The 17547-nt window shown below is 42.1% G+C and overlaps 1 protein-coding gene across 1 annotated transcript; it reads right to left on the minus strand.

Annotated features, from left to right (window-relative positions):
• Positions 1 to 2855: 2855 nt before the first annotated feature.
• DRG1 (developmentally regulated GTP binding protein 1) lies at positions 2856 to 11683 on the minus strand. Its single transcript, XM_048515020.1, has 9 exons — positions 11547 to 11683; positions 10259 to 10382; positions 9131 to 9306; positions 7451 to 7520; positions 6511 to 6680; positions 5398 to 5528; positions 4263 to 4430; positions 3637 to 3759; positions 2856 to 3104 (listed from the first exon to the last, which is right to left on the minus strand). The coding sequence occupies exons 1-9, from the start codon at positions 11586 to 11588 to the stop codon at positions 3005 to 3007; spliced, it is 1104 nt and encodes a 367-aa protein (XP_048370977.1). The 5' UTR covers positions 11589 to 11683; the 3' UTR covers positions 2856 to 3004.
• Positions 11684 to 17547: the final 5864 nt, after the last annotated feature.

Here is a 17547-nt window from a genome sequence, read left to right on the forward strand (position 1 = left end):
ACAAGATAGGGATTCTGTAAGCGCCTGCTCCTTCCTTCTAGGCAAACAAGTTAACTTAGACTGAGGCTCAATACTCTCAAATACCAGTAAGCTGCCCTTCCCTCCGTCTTCAACATGATAAAAGCCCACTTTTTCTCTATGCAATTTCACTGAAGATTTTCTCAAGACAATGTCCTTCTGAGTCCACACAGCTTCCCTTCCTGGAACTTCTACAGGATTCTTTGGGTACTGCACTAATTGTAATTCAGACTTCTCAGGTTAAGTTCACAGCAAACCGTGACCACCTTTATGGCTATTACAACAACTCGGAGCATCCTGCAATTCTCCATGTCAGGCAGGAATTTTGCTCCTCCTTTAAGTGGGTTGTAATGCTGTTATAGACCTGTTTCATCCCTACGGTGACCTCAGATTATTTAAAAGCTTGATCCATAAAATATTCCATTCTTTGTGGCAAACCTTGAACCATTCTGCACTCAAGATTTGTCTTTAAAAATACCTAAGATTCCATGTGCATTCTCCAGCAAGTTCTTCTCCATAGGCTGAGGCAGTGAGAGCAGTCATAATTTGCCAAATTACCTTTTTTCACTAATGGATAATGTAAACACTGGTGGATGGAGGATATCCTGAATCACCTAGATCAGTGGTGGCGAACCTTTGGCACTCCAGATGTTAGGAACTACAATTCCCATCACTGATGGGAATTGTAGTCCATAACATCTGGAGTGCCAAAGGTTCGCCACCATGGACCTAGGTTGTCTTGCTGTCCCTGGGACCCAGTAAGGATTTATTTTTGCAATTCACTTTTTTAAATTGCTGCTGTAACATGCCCTGAAAATGGGGTTGGCCTTCTCCCACCCAGATGATCTTATTTATATAGCCCTGACAGGGGTCAAGCAGGAGAAATAACCTTCACTAAGATGGCTTCTGTGGATACAAACAGGGAGGAACCCTAAGGGGGGGGGGGCAGCTTTTCTATCCACAGCATTAATGGGAACTCTTACAATAATACTGTAAGAGAAGGGGGGGAAATAACTAGTTACTCTGTGCCATGAGTTACTAAATTCTGAATCAGACAGATTACTCCCCTCTCTCAACTACCGAGTGTGCCTTTAGATTAAAATGTATGGGACCATCAAGGCTGTGTTCAGTGGTGAAATGAGACCACTCACAGATGAGGTTGTACTTTCTACTTACACAGACACAGTATGAGTCAGCTTTAAGAAGCACTGAGCACCTTGTGAGAGTTTGCATACTAATTACTTTCCATGCATCACATAGTTTTGAGGGCAGCTCAGCATCAGTTGTGGGGGAAGGAAAGAAGTCATGACCACTCCTACAGATCGGAGGAGGGGGAATTTGAATCAGTGGATGTCTGCTGCAAGACATATATCCTCCAACCTCAAGCCCCCCACATTTCAGGTTTGCTACAGCTGTGACTTTGCCACCTTCCCACTAAGAATCAGGAGGTAGAAAGGAAGGATAGTGCTCACTTCAGTCCTCATTAGTCATATACCCTGAGCTCTGAAGACAGCAAAGCTTCTACAAACATATGGTGGCCGATGTGCAGGTACAAAATATACCCCTACCTGAACTGCTCAGATTTTGAGATTGTTTGCTTCCCCCAAACCTCAGTACTTTAAGACGATCACATTATAGCACTGAAGAACAGAGGTTCCAACTAGAAGCTGCATCTGGCCCCCCATACAGTCACATTAAGAGCAAAGTTGGTGACTGTTTGCCAGACTGAAACTGGGCCATCCATAGACAATGTAGAATTTTCTGCATGTTCAGCTGCCTCTCACAGTACAGAGAAAAACATTTGCTTGTAAAAAACATATTCACAGCAGCCTGACGCTCACTCACCTCCCAGCAGAGTGTTAAGAGCAACTGAACACCCTATTATTGATCCACTGAACATCAGTTGGAAAAACAGGGACAAGGGCCTGCATGCACCTTCAAAGCTGATAGTACCCCCAAAGAGGTCAAGTTTTAAATGGAGGCCGTATGCCATGAAACATGCTGCTCTGTAGCTCCTACATTATGTGATTTTGCATGGGCGTATTAACTGGGCTTATGTCAATCAGGCCTCAGCCCAATTAATGTTATCAAATACCATGAGACTGACTGCTGTGCACTAAGCATCTTAGATGACTTAAATGTATTTGGATGAAAATATGTACTGCTATGCTTTTTTTTTTTTTGGCAGGGGGAGGGCTGGTACTAAGGTTGCTCTATTTTCCACCAATTCCTCCCCTCAGGACATAGAACCCCCTCCAAATTTTTCTGGTACTTAGTACCAATGAGTGCAATCACAAACACCTGCACAAAACCTTGCTGTTTTATACAGGAGTATAGACTTCTGTATAAAAGCAGTGTACTTGTAAATTAAGTGGTCAGGAGGATATTTATAATATGATTTTAATGTAATTATGAGCAAAGTGCTGCTTATGAAATAATATTGTCTCACTATGTTGATTTCTGCATCACCATTATAGTCTGAATTTCTAGAACTGATGTTTTAAAATTCCTTACAGCAACACTGAAATTTATGTCAATTTTGATCTGCAAGTTCAAACTCTAACTTAATTAGGGCCACTATTTGGAGAAGAGCGTAATGGAAGAACATTTCATGTCTGAGAATTAGATGATCAATCTTAATGACATGGGGCTTGTTCTCACCTGACTTCCATATGATTTAGGGTGCTTGTTAGAGACTTATGTGCCAATGCAAAGCCCCATGGGAAAGTGCTCTTGTTCCAGATGGCATCACATAAAAATTAGGAATCAGTTACCCTTATGTTAGTGTGTATGTAATTTGTTTGTCACCAACAGGAATACTGAGCAGACCCTCCATCTCCCAAGAAGAAACAATTTAATCAGGTCTAAATGTAACACACCTAGACTGCACAGTACAGTTCAGGCGGAAGCACACTGTTGTACATAACACTTGACAATCAGCCTTCTTTCTGAAAGGTGGTCAAAGACAAATGGCTAGAAGGCTGTTTTATTTCTTCACAATCTGGATGACATCTTCATCCTCCAGCGTATGATCTTTGCCAACTTTCTGTGGATTGTGTTTGACAGATGAGCCCCAAACAAGTGCGCTGAAACAGAAGGTTGGCAAATTAATGAAACACATAACATTCAACATATAACATTCTGTTGTTTACACGGACAGACTTATTGCCCCTCATTCACTTATTAATCCATGAGCTAATTATTAAAGTCTAGCTTTCCTTCACAATTTATAAGAAACTCCTATTGCTATCATCTCTCTTTTTTTTCTCCTTCCTACCCATGCTACTATTTTTCCTGTTTTTTTCCCTTCAACAAATATCTTGCAATGAACATCAAATTACTGCATAATACCACAGTAGTTCCAATACACTGCTTATCATGCAAAATGCATACTTTTATGAACACATGTTAACAAAAAGCAGCATACAATAACTTATTCCAGAAAAAAATCTAAACAGGGTACAGACATGAGTGTATTAGTTTTCTTTCAAATACAGAACAGGAAAAACTGCTACCAACAAACCATTTAGGAGAGTTATAAAGCTTGCTTTGAGAATACCAACAGAAGATAAATCAGAGTATGCATTAGTGGAGAAGCAGTTTGTAAACTACACTTACTATTTAAACTCTTTGATAAGGTTTTTGTGAATCTTCATGCAGAAATCCTCCACAGTGGTCCTGGAGTCTGGCAACACCACTGGAGATGTGTAATCTGGGAGCTGTCCTTTTGGCTTCGTGTAACTGCTCATTCAAATTAAAACCAACAATGCACATCTTTTAATTCATTTTTAAGCAGGTAACTTTCAGACACCATTTCCCTTTAACTGGGAGTTAAACTTCCTCTAAGGCCCAGTTTTTGCAAACAGCAGATAACAGTAAAGCTGTTTTTTCTTAACGACATTACTTCAGGGAAGAAACCAGAGCAGAACCTCTCTCATTTTTAACTTCAGTCTCCAAGTACTATTTTACAACATTTCCTCCAGTTGTCCAGATGAAAAATTCAGGCATGTGCAAGATATCTGCTCCACTTTCTCACCCATCATAAAACAGATGAATGTGTATAATATTTTATTGCAAAGATCCTTTCAAGGAATAGCCTGCTGTGCTTTCAGACAGAGACCTATGAAAGCCAGAAGTGAAGGCCAAATATGAAGAACAAACTGAGCAGGACAACAGAATTATGCAGCAGTAGGAATAGGAGTCTCAGGCATTTGTAGCCCTGACCATGCAAAATGTAGACTCACATTCGCACAAGTTTCAGGTAGTCCCAGATTTTCTCCAACAGGTCATCAAAGTTCCACCGGTGGTGAGCAGAGATTGGAACACAATGGGGCACCTTGTAAATGATATCCAGCTCCTCAATGGAGATCTGGTCGATTTTGTTCAACACATAAATGCAAGGAATGTAAACTCTGCAAGAGAAAGCAAATTTATAATATACAAAAGTGTAAAAACAAGCCATCCAGATTACTCATTACTCCAGAAAACTTCCATTCCTGGGGCAGCATGATAGCAAGCATTTTGGAATCAGTCCTTCTCATTAGATCATAGAATCACAGAGTTGGAAGGGGCCACACAGGCCATTGAATGCAAACCCCTGCTCAGGGTAGGATCAGCCTAAGCCATAGGTGTCCAACTCGTGGCCTTCCAGATGTTATGGACTACAGTTCCCATCATCCCCTGCCAGCATCATGATGGGAACTGTAGTCCATAACATCTGGAGGGCTGTGAGTTTGACACCTATGGCCTAAGGCATCCCTGACATCCAGCTGCTGCTTGAAGAGTGGTTGAAGATATTTCCACTGCTGAACTACTCTTACTATAATGACGTTTTCCCTAATATCCTTTATGCCAGCCCCTCTCTGTGTCAGTAATACACCCACACTCAATAGCATGAAGCCAAACTGAACAAGGCACTTGTTTCAGCTGCAGAATGACCTTGGACAGAAGCCTGGATAAGGGAATAGATGCCTTCCCCACCCACATCCATGTTAGCCTTTTATGCATAAGACCCATTTCTCTGGGGATAAACTTTTAAATTATTAAAAGGGCCAAAACCAAAAAGCTGCGGCTACTGGACTAATTTGGGAGAGATGGGCTGCCTGTCACATAACTCCTAATACTGAAATGTCTTGCTTCACTGAAGCACATTGGACAACAACAAAAAGAATCCACAATGCGATATACCCCCTTCATTTAAAAAAAGTCTGTTTAACATTGTGCAAGTGTTGATTTTCATATGCGTTACATACCCTACATTTTGGTTTCCTGGGAAAAATCAGGAGGCACTTATAGGTATGGGAGCTTGAGCATACAAACACTACAAGATCAACTAAGCCTGCTGATCCTAGTCCAATTTGTAGATTCTCTTTGCTTTACCTGTTTCCTTCAACCACATCAATGAGGTCATCGGCAGTTACATCACTGCGCAAGGTGACATCTGCATTGTGAATTTTATACTCTGCTAAGATGCTCTTCACTGTTTCGGTGTCCAACTCACTCTGTGGGCACTGATGGGAAGAACATAAACAGCACTTTAGATAATCAAGTAATGGGAGAACACTTCTTGCCCCAAGAATTAATTTACCCTTCATGACAGACAGGAGGCTTGGTATCTTTTGTAGTTGTGTGGAATAGGTCACGTAGCAGTGTAAGTGCCTGCTGTGTGATGCTATCCCACCTGTCAGTCTAGGCACCACAGGGCTTAGGACTTGCAGAAAGGTAGGGAAAATTTAAGCATCAGGACAGCCCCCATTCTGTTCTGTGGACACAAACCCACATTGTGGAATCCCAACTCTCCTCTTGGCAACCCTCTCAGAGGAAGGCACATCTCTGCATGGCTATTCTGGCCTCCATTGGATGGCTTGCCACTTGCAGCTTATCTAGCCTCCCTTTTCAAGAGGGAGAATTCTCATTCGTAACCCTACCCAAAGAAACACTTCTGATTTTTCTGTTGGTGTCTGCATCAGGGACAGTGTCCACTTTTAACAGATCACAGTTCTCCACTTCCCCAAAGCCTTTCAGTAATTACCAGTGGCATACCGCCCACGGGGACAGGTGGGGTCAAATCCTCCCCCACTCCCCTGCGTTGACCTGGCTCAGAAGAGCTGTCAACGTGGGGGAGGCACCTGAAGACAGAGCAGGCCTGCTGCCACGGTGCCCATCCGAGCACCTCATTTCCTTCCCAGGCCCTCAGGGGTGCTGCTGGCCTGCTGCTGCTGCAGTGCACATCTGAGCTGCCCAAGCCCTGCCTCCAAGCCCTGGGCACCATTTTCCCCCGATACGCCCTGCTAAGTACCATACTGTTTCCTCAAATCATATGATACAGAAAACATCTGTTTCGTTAGGATTACTATTGGGGAGTTCTATCACAACAGCCAAAGCAGGTTTAACAAAATGCTTCAAGACTCACTGTCACAATGGTATTTTATTGAAACAGAGCTCTCTCCATGCCTTCTGAAAATTATATAGATTGTATATAGCTATGCTTACAGTGGCTGTGAGGTTGATTCCTCCTTTATCCTTTTTCTTGAAGCCGATATTGGGAGGTTGGCTATTCAACCGTATTCCGAAGCCCTCCAACTCATTCTCAATGATCTTCTTATGTCCCAAAGGCTTCAGAACATCCAGAACTATCAGAATAAGGTTGCAGGTTCGAGCAACTGTGGAGAAAGAAAGAGATCTGAAAAGATGTTTTTTCAATCTCTTCAAAAATGGAGAGTTTAAATACTGTGTGCCATTTTCTACTGCAGGGCAAATGAAAAACCTATCCTGATTTTGCAATCTCCTATTCCATGCAAGACTACAAATCCCATTCTGAGTGGTGACATGCATAATGTGGCAGAGGGCTGGGACATGTGTATAGTTTGTACTGTCTGTTGCTGTTCGTAGACTCCTGCTATGCAATTTTTGCTTTCATTTAATGTGACATGTTAATGCTAATGCTGTGATTCACCTCTGGCTGGTTTTCCAGATCTCTATGGCATTGTCTTTTGGATGTCTTGATTATACTGATTTATACCATCTAATCCACCTTGAGTCCCAGTGAGAAAGGCAGATTATAAATAACTAAAATAAATAAATTCAGATACAAAAAAAAGAAGTAGGAAAAAAGCTGCCCTGCTGTTTTTCATTTATTTAGAATATTTTTAGCCCACCCTCCTGCTCAGACTGACTTACATGGTTCCCCTCTGCCATTTTATCCTCACAAGAACTTTGAGTTGGGCCAAGCATTAACTCTCAGCTGAACAAAGATTTAAACCTAACTCTCCCCAAGTCTAGGACAAATGCATACCAAATCACAAATGTTACCAATGACCAAGAAGGCCATATAACCCATGCAAATCCCACATGCAAAATCATCCACCCTCCTATTAGCATAAAAACACTGGGAAACTGGTAGAAATTCCTTTCCCCAGGCTGCAAGGCTCACCTGCAATGACCTGGCGACCTCTGCCCTTCCCATCTTTGGCACCCTCAATAATTCCTGGAAGGTCAAGAAGCTGTAGGCAGGAGGAAGAAAGTTCATTAGGCAAAATTGAGAAGTCAGACTTTAGCCATAGAGAAATCATATGATTTCCTGTCATATGAACACAGAGTCAGACCTTTGGTCAACTGAACCCAATGCTATTCTGATAGTGGCTTTCTAAGGTCTATTTTGGCCTTTCTCCTCAAGATCACTTTTACTTTCCTTTATTCTGAAGAATGCTTTTCAGTCGGTAACAAACCAAGTAACAAATGAGGCATAAACATGGTCAGAACTATCCTGAATCCATTTATTGTATACTAGCAGTAAAGCCCTTTTGATGGTGAAATAAAATGAGCTCTAGACAAGGGGGAGGGGGAAATCCATGGTTAATGAATGAACATTTTCCTTGCCCCGCCCTGCAACCTTTAAAGGGATTGCTCCTCCCCCTCCTCCAACTGGGCTTCATTGACCCCACAGTGCTGGCATCCCCAACAGAGTTGCCAAACTTCTGGTGATGCTTGGAGATCTCCCACTATGACAACTCTGAGCTGGCAACCCTAGATTTTGGAGACCCAGATGCAAATTCTAACTGTACCATGGAAGCACGCTCGGTGGCTTTGGTCAGACACACCCTCTCAAACTTACCCACTTCATAGGGTTGTTGTGAAGAAAAAATGGAGAAGAGGAAAATTATTTATGCTGCTTTGGGTTCCCAGTGGGAGAAAAGGCATGGAAGAGGGCTGGAGAGAAAGGTAGGAACACTGTAAATGGGGAGAAAGGGAGGGGATGGGGGAGAAAAAAATGTTATGGATGGGGGGATGGATGATGGAAAGGGAGAGGTGAGAAAGGTAGGAATGTTTTCAATGAGGAGAAAGGGAGGGGCTGGGGGAAGGTAAAAACGTGGATGGGGGATGGATCGTGGAAGAGGACTGGGAAGAAAGGTAGGAACGTTGTCAATGGAGAGAAGTGAAGGGGGGAGCAGGCAGCTGGGGGAAAGATTAGATGGGTGGGAGACTTGGTGAGAGAGCAACTTGGCACCAATTCTCTGCCATACCTGAGCTGGTTTTTTGGGTGGAGTGAGGGTGACTGGGAGAATGGGAAACCAGGTGAGAGGCCTGGCAGGAGGGCAGCTTGGCACTTCTTTGCCATGCCCAGGTTGGTTTTGGGGATGGGGGGAAACTGGCTGGGAAATGAGGAGGTGGTTGGGAGGTCTGGCAGGAGGGCAGCTTGGTGGCACTCCTCCATGAGACCCTTTTGAGTACAACAGCAAACCCTCAACCAATGGGTGTGCAGGTGAGTGTCCTGTGCACCCATTGGTTGAGAGTTCCTCATTGTGACAGCAGCGAATTATATAGGTGAAGATTACATCTCTTAAGGCAACAACGACAAAACCACTTAACTATGGAAAAAAGAAAATTCCTTAAAGCAATATGAATAAGATCAGCTATTGATATTTCAGTCACTGACATGAATCCAGGCCTCATTCTTATTTGAGCCAACAGAGGCTTCCACCCCCAGACCACAGGGCCACTCAAAAGTATTTGGCTAATCCCAAGGAACCCATAACATGCGTCTCAGTATTTGTTCTTGAACAGCAGACGGCATCCTCAAACACACCCTTCAGCTCTGCTCCAGAGTTCTCACCTGTATTTTTGCTCCTTTGTATCTAATTACTCCAGGCACAGTTGTCAAAGTTGTGAACTCATAGGCTGCCACTTCTGAGTATACTCCAGCAAGATTGCTCAGCAAAGTAGATTTGCCCACTGAAGGGAAGCCAACAAATCCTATGCGAGCATCCCCAGTCTTTGCAACATCAAATCCTTCAACAGAGCGATTATTTAACTGTCAGACCACAATAAAGGTGAACAACTTTCTCATCAACAAGAGGTCAGAATACATTTAGGGATCTAAAGGCCCTGACCTTATTTCACAAAGCAAGGTTACAAACATCATGTTTAGAGGGAAACAATAGTGACAAAGTTCAAACAGGAATGCATGTTTCTTAAATACATATTATAACTATGTCCTCACTAACTGAGAGAAATGCTGCCTCCAGAAGCTTTTTACTCTTAAAATTTCTGGACATGAGCTGCACTTAAGCATACCAGGGAAACTCTTTTGCTAAGTTCCATGTTAAAGTACCTTTCTGTAAAAGTTCTCTTTAAATACTATACAGAATTTCAATTAAAAGGATGCTCAATATTTAAGTGCTGAAACAAGATCGACCAATTTAAGAATAAGGTAATAAGAATGCAAAATAAATGGTTCCTTATTTTATTCACATCCCATCTTTCTATCCAATGGGCACCCAAGGAGGCTTACAATATTCTCCGCTCCTCTATTCTATCCTCACAACAACCCTGTGAGGTAGGTGCGGCTCAATGTGTTTGACCAGCCCCAGGTCACCCTGCATGACACAGTGGGGATTAACACATGGGTCTTCCAAACCCTAGAGCAGCATTCTCATTACTACACCACGCTGGCTCAATAGGATATCCAGTATAATATGCTTCTTTCAGGATGATGGGATAGGTTTTGCTTGCTTGGTATTTGTTCTTTTTGTCATGTTGTCTACATAACTTATAGGCCTTTAGACAAACAAAATTATGTTTAAATAAATTATACACATATAGGGCTGTATTTGGTACCACTTATTTCAATTCTATTAATCTCTAGTGCAGACTACTTAGTCTATGCACCACCCACCAAAGCCAAATTATACATTTAGGGTTGAATCACTATCATCTCCATCATGCCACAGGAAACACATACCTTCCCCTGGACCACCCCCTCCACCTCCTTTTGGGGTGATGAGCTCTCGACGCAGCTTGGCCAGGCGAGCCTTCAGTAGCCCTAGATGATGAGCTGTGGCCTTGTTCTTCTGTGTGCGGGCCATCTGTACAACAATGTAAGAATATGCAGACATTTAAAGGCTTGTGAGGAAACTTGGGGCACAAACCTAAGGTTACAAACATGACTTCATAAGGAAGAGGTGCGTGCCTTGTCCTATGATTTTTCACATCTTTATAGAAAGGCATTCATATTATTTTCATGGTAGGAAAGTGAATCATTGGAGTTTTACCTATGTCACCCAGAAAGTTCTGGAAAGCAGTATCTGGCCCCAAGGGAATGATAGTTTTCACTCTCAGCAAATCAGGGAGAGCACTGAGACCCATTTCCTGGATTAGCAGATATAAGTGGCTTAGCAACAGAATCTATTTGGAGTACCATACCTATGCTACCACCAAAAAAAGAAACATTTGCAGTTTTTTCATTGCTTCTTGGGCCCCTTCCGCACACGCAAAATAACGCGTTTTCAAACCACTTTCATAACTGTTTGCAAGTGGATTTTGCCATTCCACACAGCTTCAAAGAGCATTGAAAGCAGTTTGAAAGTGCATGATTCTGCATGTGCGGAATGAGCCTTGGTAATTGCATACATATTTAGAATGGGGGAGGGGAGATTTCAAGTCAGATAGCAACTGCATCCATACAGTCCCCACACCATCCGTTTTTTAAAAACCAAAACCATATAATGTGAAACTTCCTCTCTCCCAGATTTGTCCAAAGGTCTTTCTGGTTCAGGATTTTGCATTCAGCATCCAGCCAGGAGCCTCTGGGAAACTTACAAGCAGAACAGGATGGCCCAACCCTCCACCACTGTGGGCCCCATCGCATCTAGTTCTCAAAGGTCCTGAAGATACAAATGCCATTCAGTCATCAAATGATAGCTACTAAAGACGCGGCCATTCATGTATTGAATCTTTCTCTACAGCTTTCTAAGGTCCTATCCGTCACCATATCTTTGCTGCAAGTGCTTTCTTTCAACTGCGTTGAAACCCCTGCAAGTCAGCTTCATTGGAGACCCTTGATACCATCCGAATTTTGTCAGGCTCTTTTGAACATCCAGCTTCCAACCAGAAGCCCGCAATTAAGAAAGGAGCATAAAGGTGTCGGCCTTCGCCCGCTTCCAGTGGTAGACTACCACTATTCATGGAGGCCCCCTCCCCTCTCATAGAAAGGCTGCTTTTCGGCTGTTGCCGTTTTGCTCGTCAGTTACCTCAGCCTCTATTTCGGCGATCTTAGCTAATGTCGTACTCATGGTGATAACGGTGGTGGTCCCAGCGGCGACAGCGACAGCTCCCGGCTCGTTTTCTTCAGCGCTGTACCTGCGCAGGCGCAGAACTCAGTTCTCGCGAGACCTCCAACCAAAGGGGCGCAAGGGCTAAACGAGAACTGACTCGACCTTCTTCACGCACTTCTCTATGATCCTCCAATGGCTCCGGAAGGGCGGGGCAACGTAGAGTGAGGAGGCTATAGAGCGGGACATCTACGGCTGAAGTAGCCAGAACAATATCTGAACCGCTCCTGCGAAGTACGGAGTATTGGTCATCATTTTGTCGCCCTTGGCTCTGCCCAAAGGTTTAATATGAAAACTACATTAAAAAAGGGAGTGCTTCTGAACATGTGTAGAGTCCCCTCTCCTTTTTAGTTTAGAATGGGAAAGAGTACGCAGTTACAAAGTTACAAGGGTCAGATATAAGACTCGGGTTTTTCCCTCATGGGATGACATTTGTCAGCCTTGGGCCCCTTCTGCACAGGCAGAATAATGCACTTTCAATCTACTTTCAATGCACTTTGAAGCTGGATTTTACTTTGTGGAACAGCAAAATTCACTTTCAAACAATTGTGAAAGTGGATTGAAAGTGCATTACTCTGTGAGGAAGGGGTGCTGGACTCCTATTTTTCCTTCCTATAAGAACACATGGAGAAGAAATTAAGAATTCTTGCACACATCAAGCTCCCGCTAGACTGAGCAGCAGTTCCTGCACATTTATCCTGATTAGCCTGGTGCTATCGTATAATTGCCCCATTTTATTACGTGTATCTATAAAGAGAGTATCAATTTCTGTCAAGTTGCCGAAGGTATTTGAAGTGGCAGACAATTAAAACTGGTATGAACAATCATGAAAATCACATTTAAAAAGCATAATCAGTAAAAAGTAATCTTTACCTGGCACTGGAAATCTAGCACACTTGCGGGCAGAGGGTTTAAAAATAAAGACTCCCACCACAGAATATAGCAAGTCTTTCAGCTATCCCAGTTCCAGACAATCAGGTTTTAAAAGTCAGCTAACACTAACTTAAGCCTAGAAGCAAATCAGTAGCCAAAGTAAATCTTTTTGCAACACTTTAAATATGTGTTCTATGATTCATATCAGATATTAAACTGGCTGTTGCCTCTTAAATTAGGGGAAGCTTCTCTGCTGTCTTTAGTGCCACCTCCACCTGAAGTGCATTGCAGTTAGTCTACCTTGGATGTGATTATAGCATGGACAACTGATCAGATCTCTACAGTGAGGCTGTGAGGTTTGGGGCTAGTTGTGGCTGCAAGTGAAAAAAAAATGGTACCTGTCTTTGCTTGTGCTGGAGGAGGGATATTTTAGACAGTACTCATATAGTATGTAGGAGGGTGAAGACTTGCTCCACCACCAAAAGTGATTTCCAAGGTAACATACCAGGATCTGACCATGTAACTTTGAGTCCTTGCAAAGGTGCAACTAGAGAGAATCAGAACAAATATTTTAATTTCTATCCTAATTAGTTACCATGGCAGTACTTCATATATACCATAGGGGCTGAGTAGGTTAACTTCTTTCCCACCCTGTTTTCTTCCTCCCCCTTTAACAGAATTGGGATTATCTGTAATGTCCTAGTCCTGAGTCTGTCAAGTTACCTTTCCTCCACACAGACACAGGCATAGACATTCTTTAGATGAATAAAGTTGGGTTTGAAGGGTTCCTTTCTACTTTTTAATTTACAAATGATGATTTTTTTCCATACATGTGAAGTCCTCAAACAGGCAGAAATCTCCACCATACCTATGGGGCAGCCCTTTTTCATCTATTGATTAGATAGGGACCATTATATTCCCTTTTAGAAGAATTGCTTTGCTGAGTCAGAAGAGAGATCTATCCTGCTTAGGACACATAGACAGATAACAGACACTCGGAGAAAGATCTGGAGAGAGAACATTTTCATTTGCAAACATATACTATTGAAGAGGCAACACAGAATTACCCTCCCACAGAATGTTTATTGATGGGGGTTTTTTTGCTTGATGTTATGATTACTGATGTTTGGTATTATACTGTTGTTGTTCACCGCCCTGAGCCCTTCAGGGGAGGGCGGTATACAAATTGAATAATACAATACGATGTATTTTGCATGCTATTGTGAACTAAAATTATTTTCCCTGCATTTCAGGGCAAGTCATACCAAGGTTCAGACTTTCCTAGTAATCAAAGACTTGGCTTGCATGCGATCCAGCTTTCCGGTTTCTAGCTAGCATGAACTATTTGGACAATACTCCAAAATGAGTTGCCCATTTTGTGGGAGATTTTCCACTTTAATTTACGAGTACCGTAATAGGCATGATCATTTTTTAATTTTGCATTTGTATCCCGTCATATCTCCAAGGACTCACAGGTGGCTCACAGTAAAACATACAAATAAATACAATAAATATCATAAATATTTAAAACAATGAAAACATCAAAATTACATAAATTTAAAAAGCCAAAACAACAGAAAGCATAAAACCCTCCAACATGGGCGCACAAAAAAACAGATGCATGTGCCGTATCCAGTGAGGACCAGAGATGGTTTAAAAAGAAACGGAATGCCCGACTGGCTTGACAGAGAACAGCTCAGTTTTACAGGCCCTACAGAACTGAGGCAGGCTCCGCAGGGCCCAAATTTCACCAGGAAGAGTGTTACACCAGACCAGAGACTGGGCCACAAAACTCTTGGGCCCCTTCCGCACACGCAAAATAATGCATTTTCTTTTTTTTTTTTGATAATTTTTTATTGTATAGAGTATTCATACATTTGTTACATTTAATATTTTTCTTTCATCTATACATTTTTTCCATTTTCACCCCCCTCCCCCCCTTCGCTTTATTAATTTTTTCATGCAAGCAGCAGGAGGTTCATTCTTCGTATTCTCTTATTCCATGGCTCTTCGTTAAATCCGGCTTCTTCAATCCATTCTTTATACACTGTCCATATCTTCTTAATATCTTCTATTTTTTCTTTCCATAAAATATTTTTTGCCAGTCTTTCAAATATCTCTAGCTGTATTTGTTCCCATATATATTCCAACCATCTTGAAACTGTCCATTTTGTTTTATCTTTCCAGCCCAGCGCCAACACTGCGTGTGCTGCTCTAATCATTATTTTATACATTGGTTCCAACCTTCTATTCACTCTAATGTCGTCTATTATCCCCACAATTAATAGTTCTTTATTTACATCAATTTTTACTTTTACCAGTAGTTCTATATATTTTAAAATGTTCTCCCAAAACTTTTTCACTTCTTTGCATTCTATCCACATATGTATATAATATGCTCCTTTTTCTCCACAATGCCAACACTTTGGGCTTAATCCTTTAATCATATAGGCTAGCTGTGTTGGGGTTCTGTACCATTTTAGTATAACCTTTCTTTCTAATTCCACGTATTTTTCAATCTTTATCTTCTTCATACTATCCGTTATTCTTTCTATTTTTTCTTCATCTAAGAAATCATCTTTTTCCCATTTTTATATCAACGTTCTTATCATGAATTCTTTATCCTCTACTATATATTTGTATACTGCTCCTATAATCTTCCCTTTCATTGTTTCATAGAGTCTTAACCATTGATTCATTATACATTCACCTTTTATTCTATATTTCCTTAACTTTTCCCATAGTCCTCTTATTGCCAGCCAATTCTCTCTCCCGCAAAATAATGCATTTTCAAACCACTTTCACAACTGTTTGCAAGTGGATTTTGCTATTCCGCACAGCTTCAAAGAGCACTGAAAGCAGTTTGAAAGTGCATTATTCTGCATGTGCGGAATGAGCCCTGGTCTGTGTTGAAGCCAGCCGAACTGTCCTAAGGCCCGGGACCACTAACAACCCCCCCTCTGCAGACCAGAGGGACCTCTGAGGGCAATATGGGAAGAAGCGGTCACGCAGGTATATACCAAATGTCAAGGCACTTGCGTTAAAAAGAAGAATCCTAACCAACTTGTGACTGCACTAAGCATCTGGCTGCTACCTGAAGAATCAGCAGGCCTCCATAACCTACTTGCAGTATGGTTTGTTTTGTATCATGAGGTAACTTCTGACTTCCAAATTTTGAGTTATATTGAGATATTTTCAAATGTAATCAGGGAATCTTAGACTTTTATTTCCCAAATTTCAAAATTCTGTGTGGGGCTACTATAGCCTCCTGAAGGACATACAGTTAACTGTTTAGAGGGATAGTTGGAGCCTTTTAGAGTTTTCTTATCATCAGAGTAAGATGGCCTGATAAAAAGCTAATTTCTAGCTGTTGTGGAAACAAGTGTTGAGTCTTGTAGGGCAATAGCTTTCAGCTTTTCCAGACCTGAGTCCAGTGGTGGGATCCAAAAATTTTAATAACAGGTTCCGATGGTGGTGGGATTAAACAGTGGCGCCGCCGCACACACGGACCTCCAGTCCCTATTGGGCAGGGAGGTTGCTTTAGTAACCCCTTCTCGGCACTCAGAAAAAATTAGTAACCACTTCTAGAGAAGTGGTGAGAACTGGTTGGATCCCACCTCTGCCTGAGTCCCAATGTGTCAACATGCATGTGTCAGGAAGTCATGCAACACAAGAGCCACATGGCTGGAAAAAGGGGAGACAGTTACAACCTCTGGTTTTAAGGCCAGGCCTGGGGGCAGTGGAGCAAGAAAAGGGACTAGAAATACAAACTGAGCACTAGGAGTGAGTATGTAGTGAGTGACAAGTGACAGAGCTATGAAATTATTTTCACATTTTGTTGGCTCCACCTTTCTATCCTAGTTTTTGTCAGCAGGTACACAAAAAGAGGCACTAAAAAGCAACACAAAGGAGAGTTGTACAGCGGCTTGGGACCTAGCAAATGGGCATCTTCATCCCATTTTGTAGGTCCCATTAGCAGGTTGAAGCCAACTGATTTCTTTTAAAAATTGCTATTTCAAGTGCACCTTTTCTCTGTGAGATACAAGGCAGATTATGTATGAATCAATGGAATCAATAGAACAGCTGTGTTTACAACATTTGTTCAGCTCAAGACCAGCCCCAAAATGTAGGGACCAGACTTGTTTTTGAGTCTTCTAGGCACCAGTAAAATTTCTAGGTCCAATAGCGACCCAGCACTAGGGTTTGTCAAGTCCTGCAATAGCATTTGTCTAACCATGGCTTTTTTTGTGGTGGTACTCAGTAATACCAAATTATGGCACTTTTTGTGGGGAGCTCACCAACGTTATCTCAGTATAACCTTACATATGAATACCAGTACATTAAAAAATCTGTCTAGGATTGTAGATGATCTACGATTGCAGAAATTTGAAACAAAACTGTTGTCTGCACAAAGCATACATATTACACTTCTCCATTTTGAGAGAAAGAAAAACATGCCTCTTTGAGATTATTCCAGTTATCAGAGTGTTTTGAGCTAGAAGTCGCCTAGGAAGAGAAACCTGGAAGATAAAAGAATTGATGGAAATAGAAGGTGGCCTGAGGGCAGGGGGGAACTAGGAGAGAGTTGATGTAGGGCTTGGAAAGAAGGCCAGGAGCTAGAGTAGTTAGCTAAGGTTCTAAGTCAGCAAAAATTTCAGCCTCCAGCAAAAATTTAGCCATTTTTAGCCCATCCTTCTTCCAAAAAACCCAGGGCAGCAGACACTCCACTCTCCATTTTACCCTCACAACCATCCTATAAGACTGGGCCCCAGTCTGTTTACTGGATGGGTAAGGATTGGAACAGGGATTTCCAAGGTCCTAGTCCAACACTCTTAGCAACTAAGAGTCAGAATGCCCAGCCCAGTGATTCAATTAAGAGAAACTGCAAAGTGTGGACAAAACAACAAGCACAGGGAATCAAACAGAGTTACAGCAGGGGCAAGAGATAAGTGAATGAAATGCCTAGTTGTAACAGTACGAGGCTGCCCCCTTTCCATTAGATGTCTCAGTTTGTGGTATAATCTGTCTGGAATTTCAGTGAGAAAGC

The sequence above is a fragment of the Sphaerodactylus townsendi genome, linkage group LG13, assembly GCF_021028975.2.
Source record: "Sphaerodactylus townsendi isolate TG3544 linkage group LG13, MPM_Stown_v2.3, whole genome shotgun sequence".
NCBI lineage: Eukaryota > Metazoa > Chordata > Lepidosauria > Squamata > Sphaerodactylidae > Sphaerodactylus > Sphaerodactylus townsendi.

Bases quoted from the DNA above. Each gene is read 5' to 3' on its own strand.
- DRG1 (XM_048515020.1), bottom strand. From the start codon at position 11,588: ATGAGTACGACATTAGCTAAGATCGCCGAAATAGAGGCTGAG. The intron at 9,307-10,258 runs GTATGTGTTTCC...GCTCTGTTGAAG, and splicing joins AGGGGGTGGTCCAGGGGAAG to GATTTGATGTTGCAAAGACT. The intron at 3,760-4,262 runs GTGAGTCTACAT...TTGAATGAGCAG, and splicing joins TACCTGAAACTTGTGCGAAT to TTACACGAAGCCAAAAGGAC.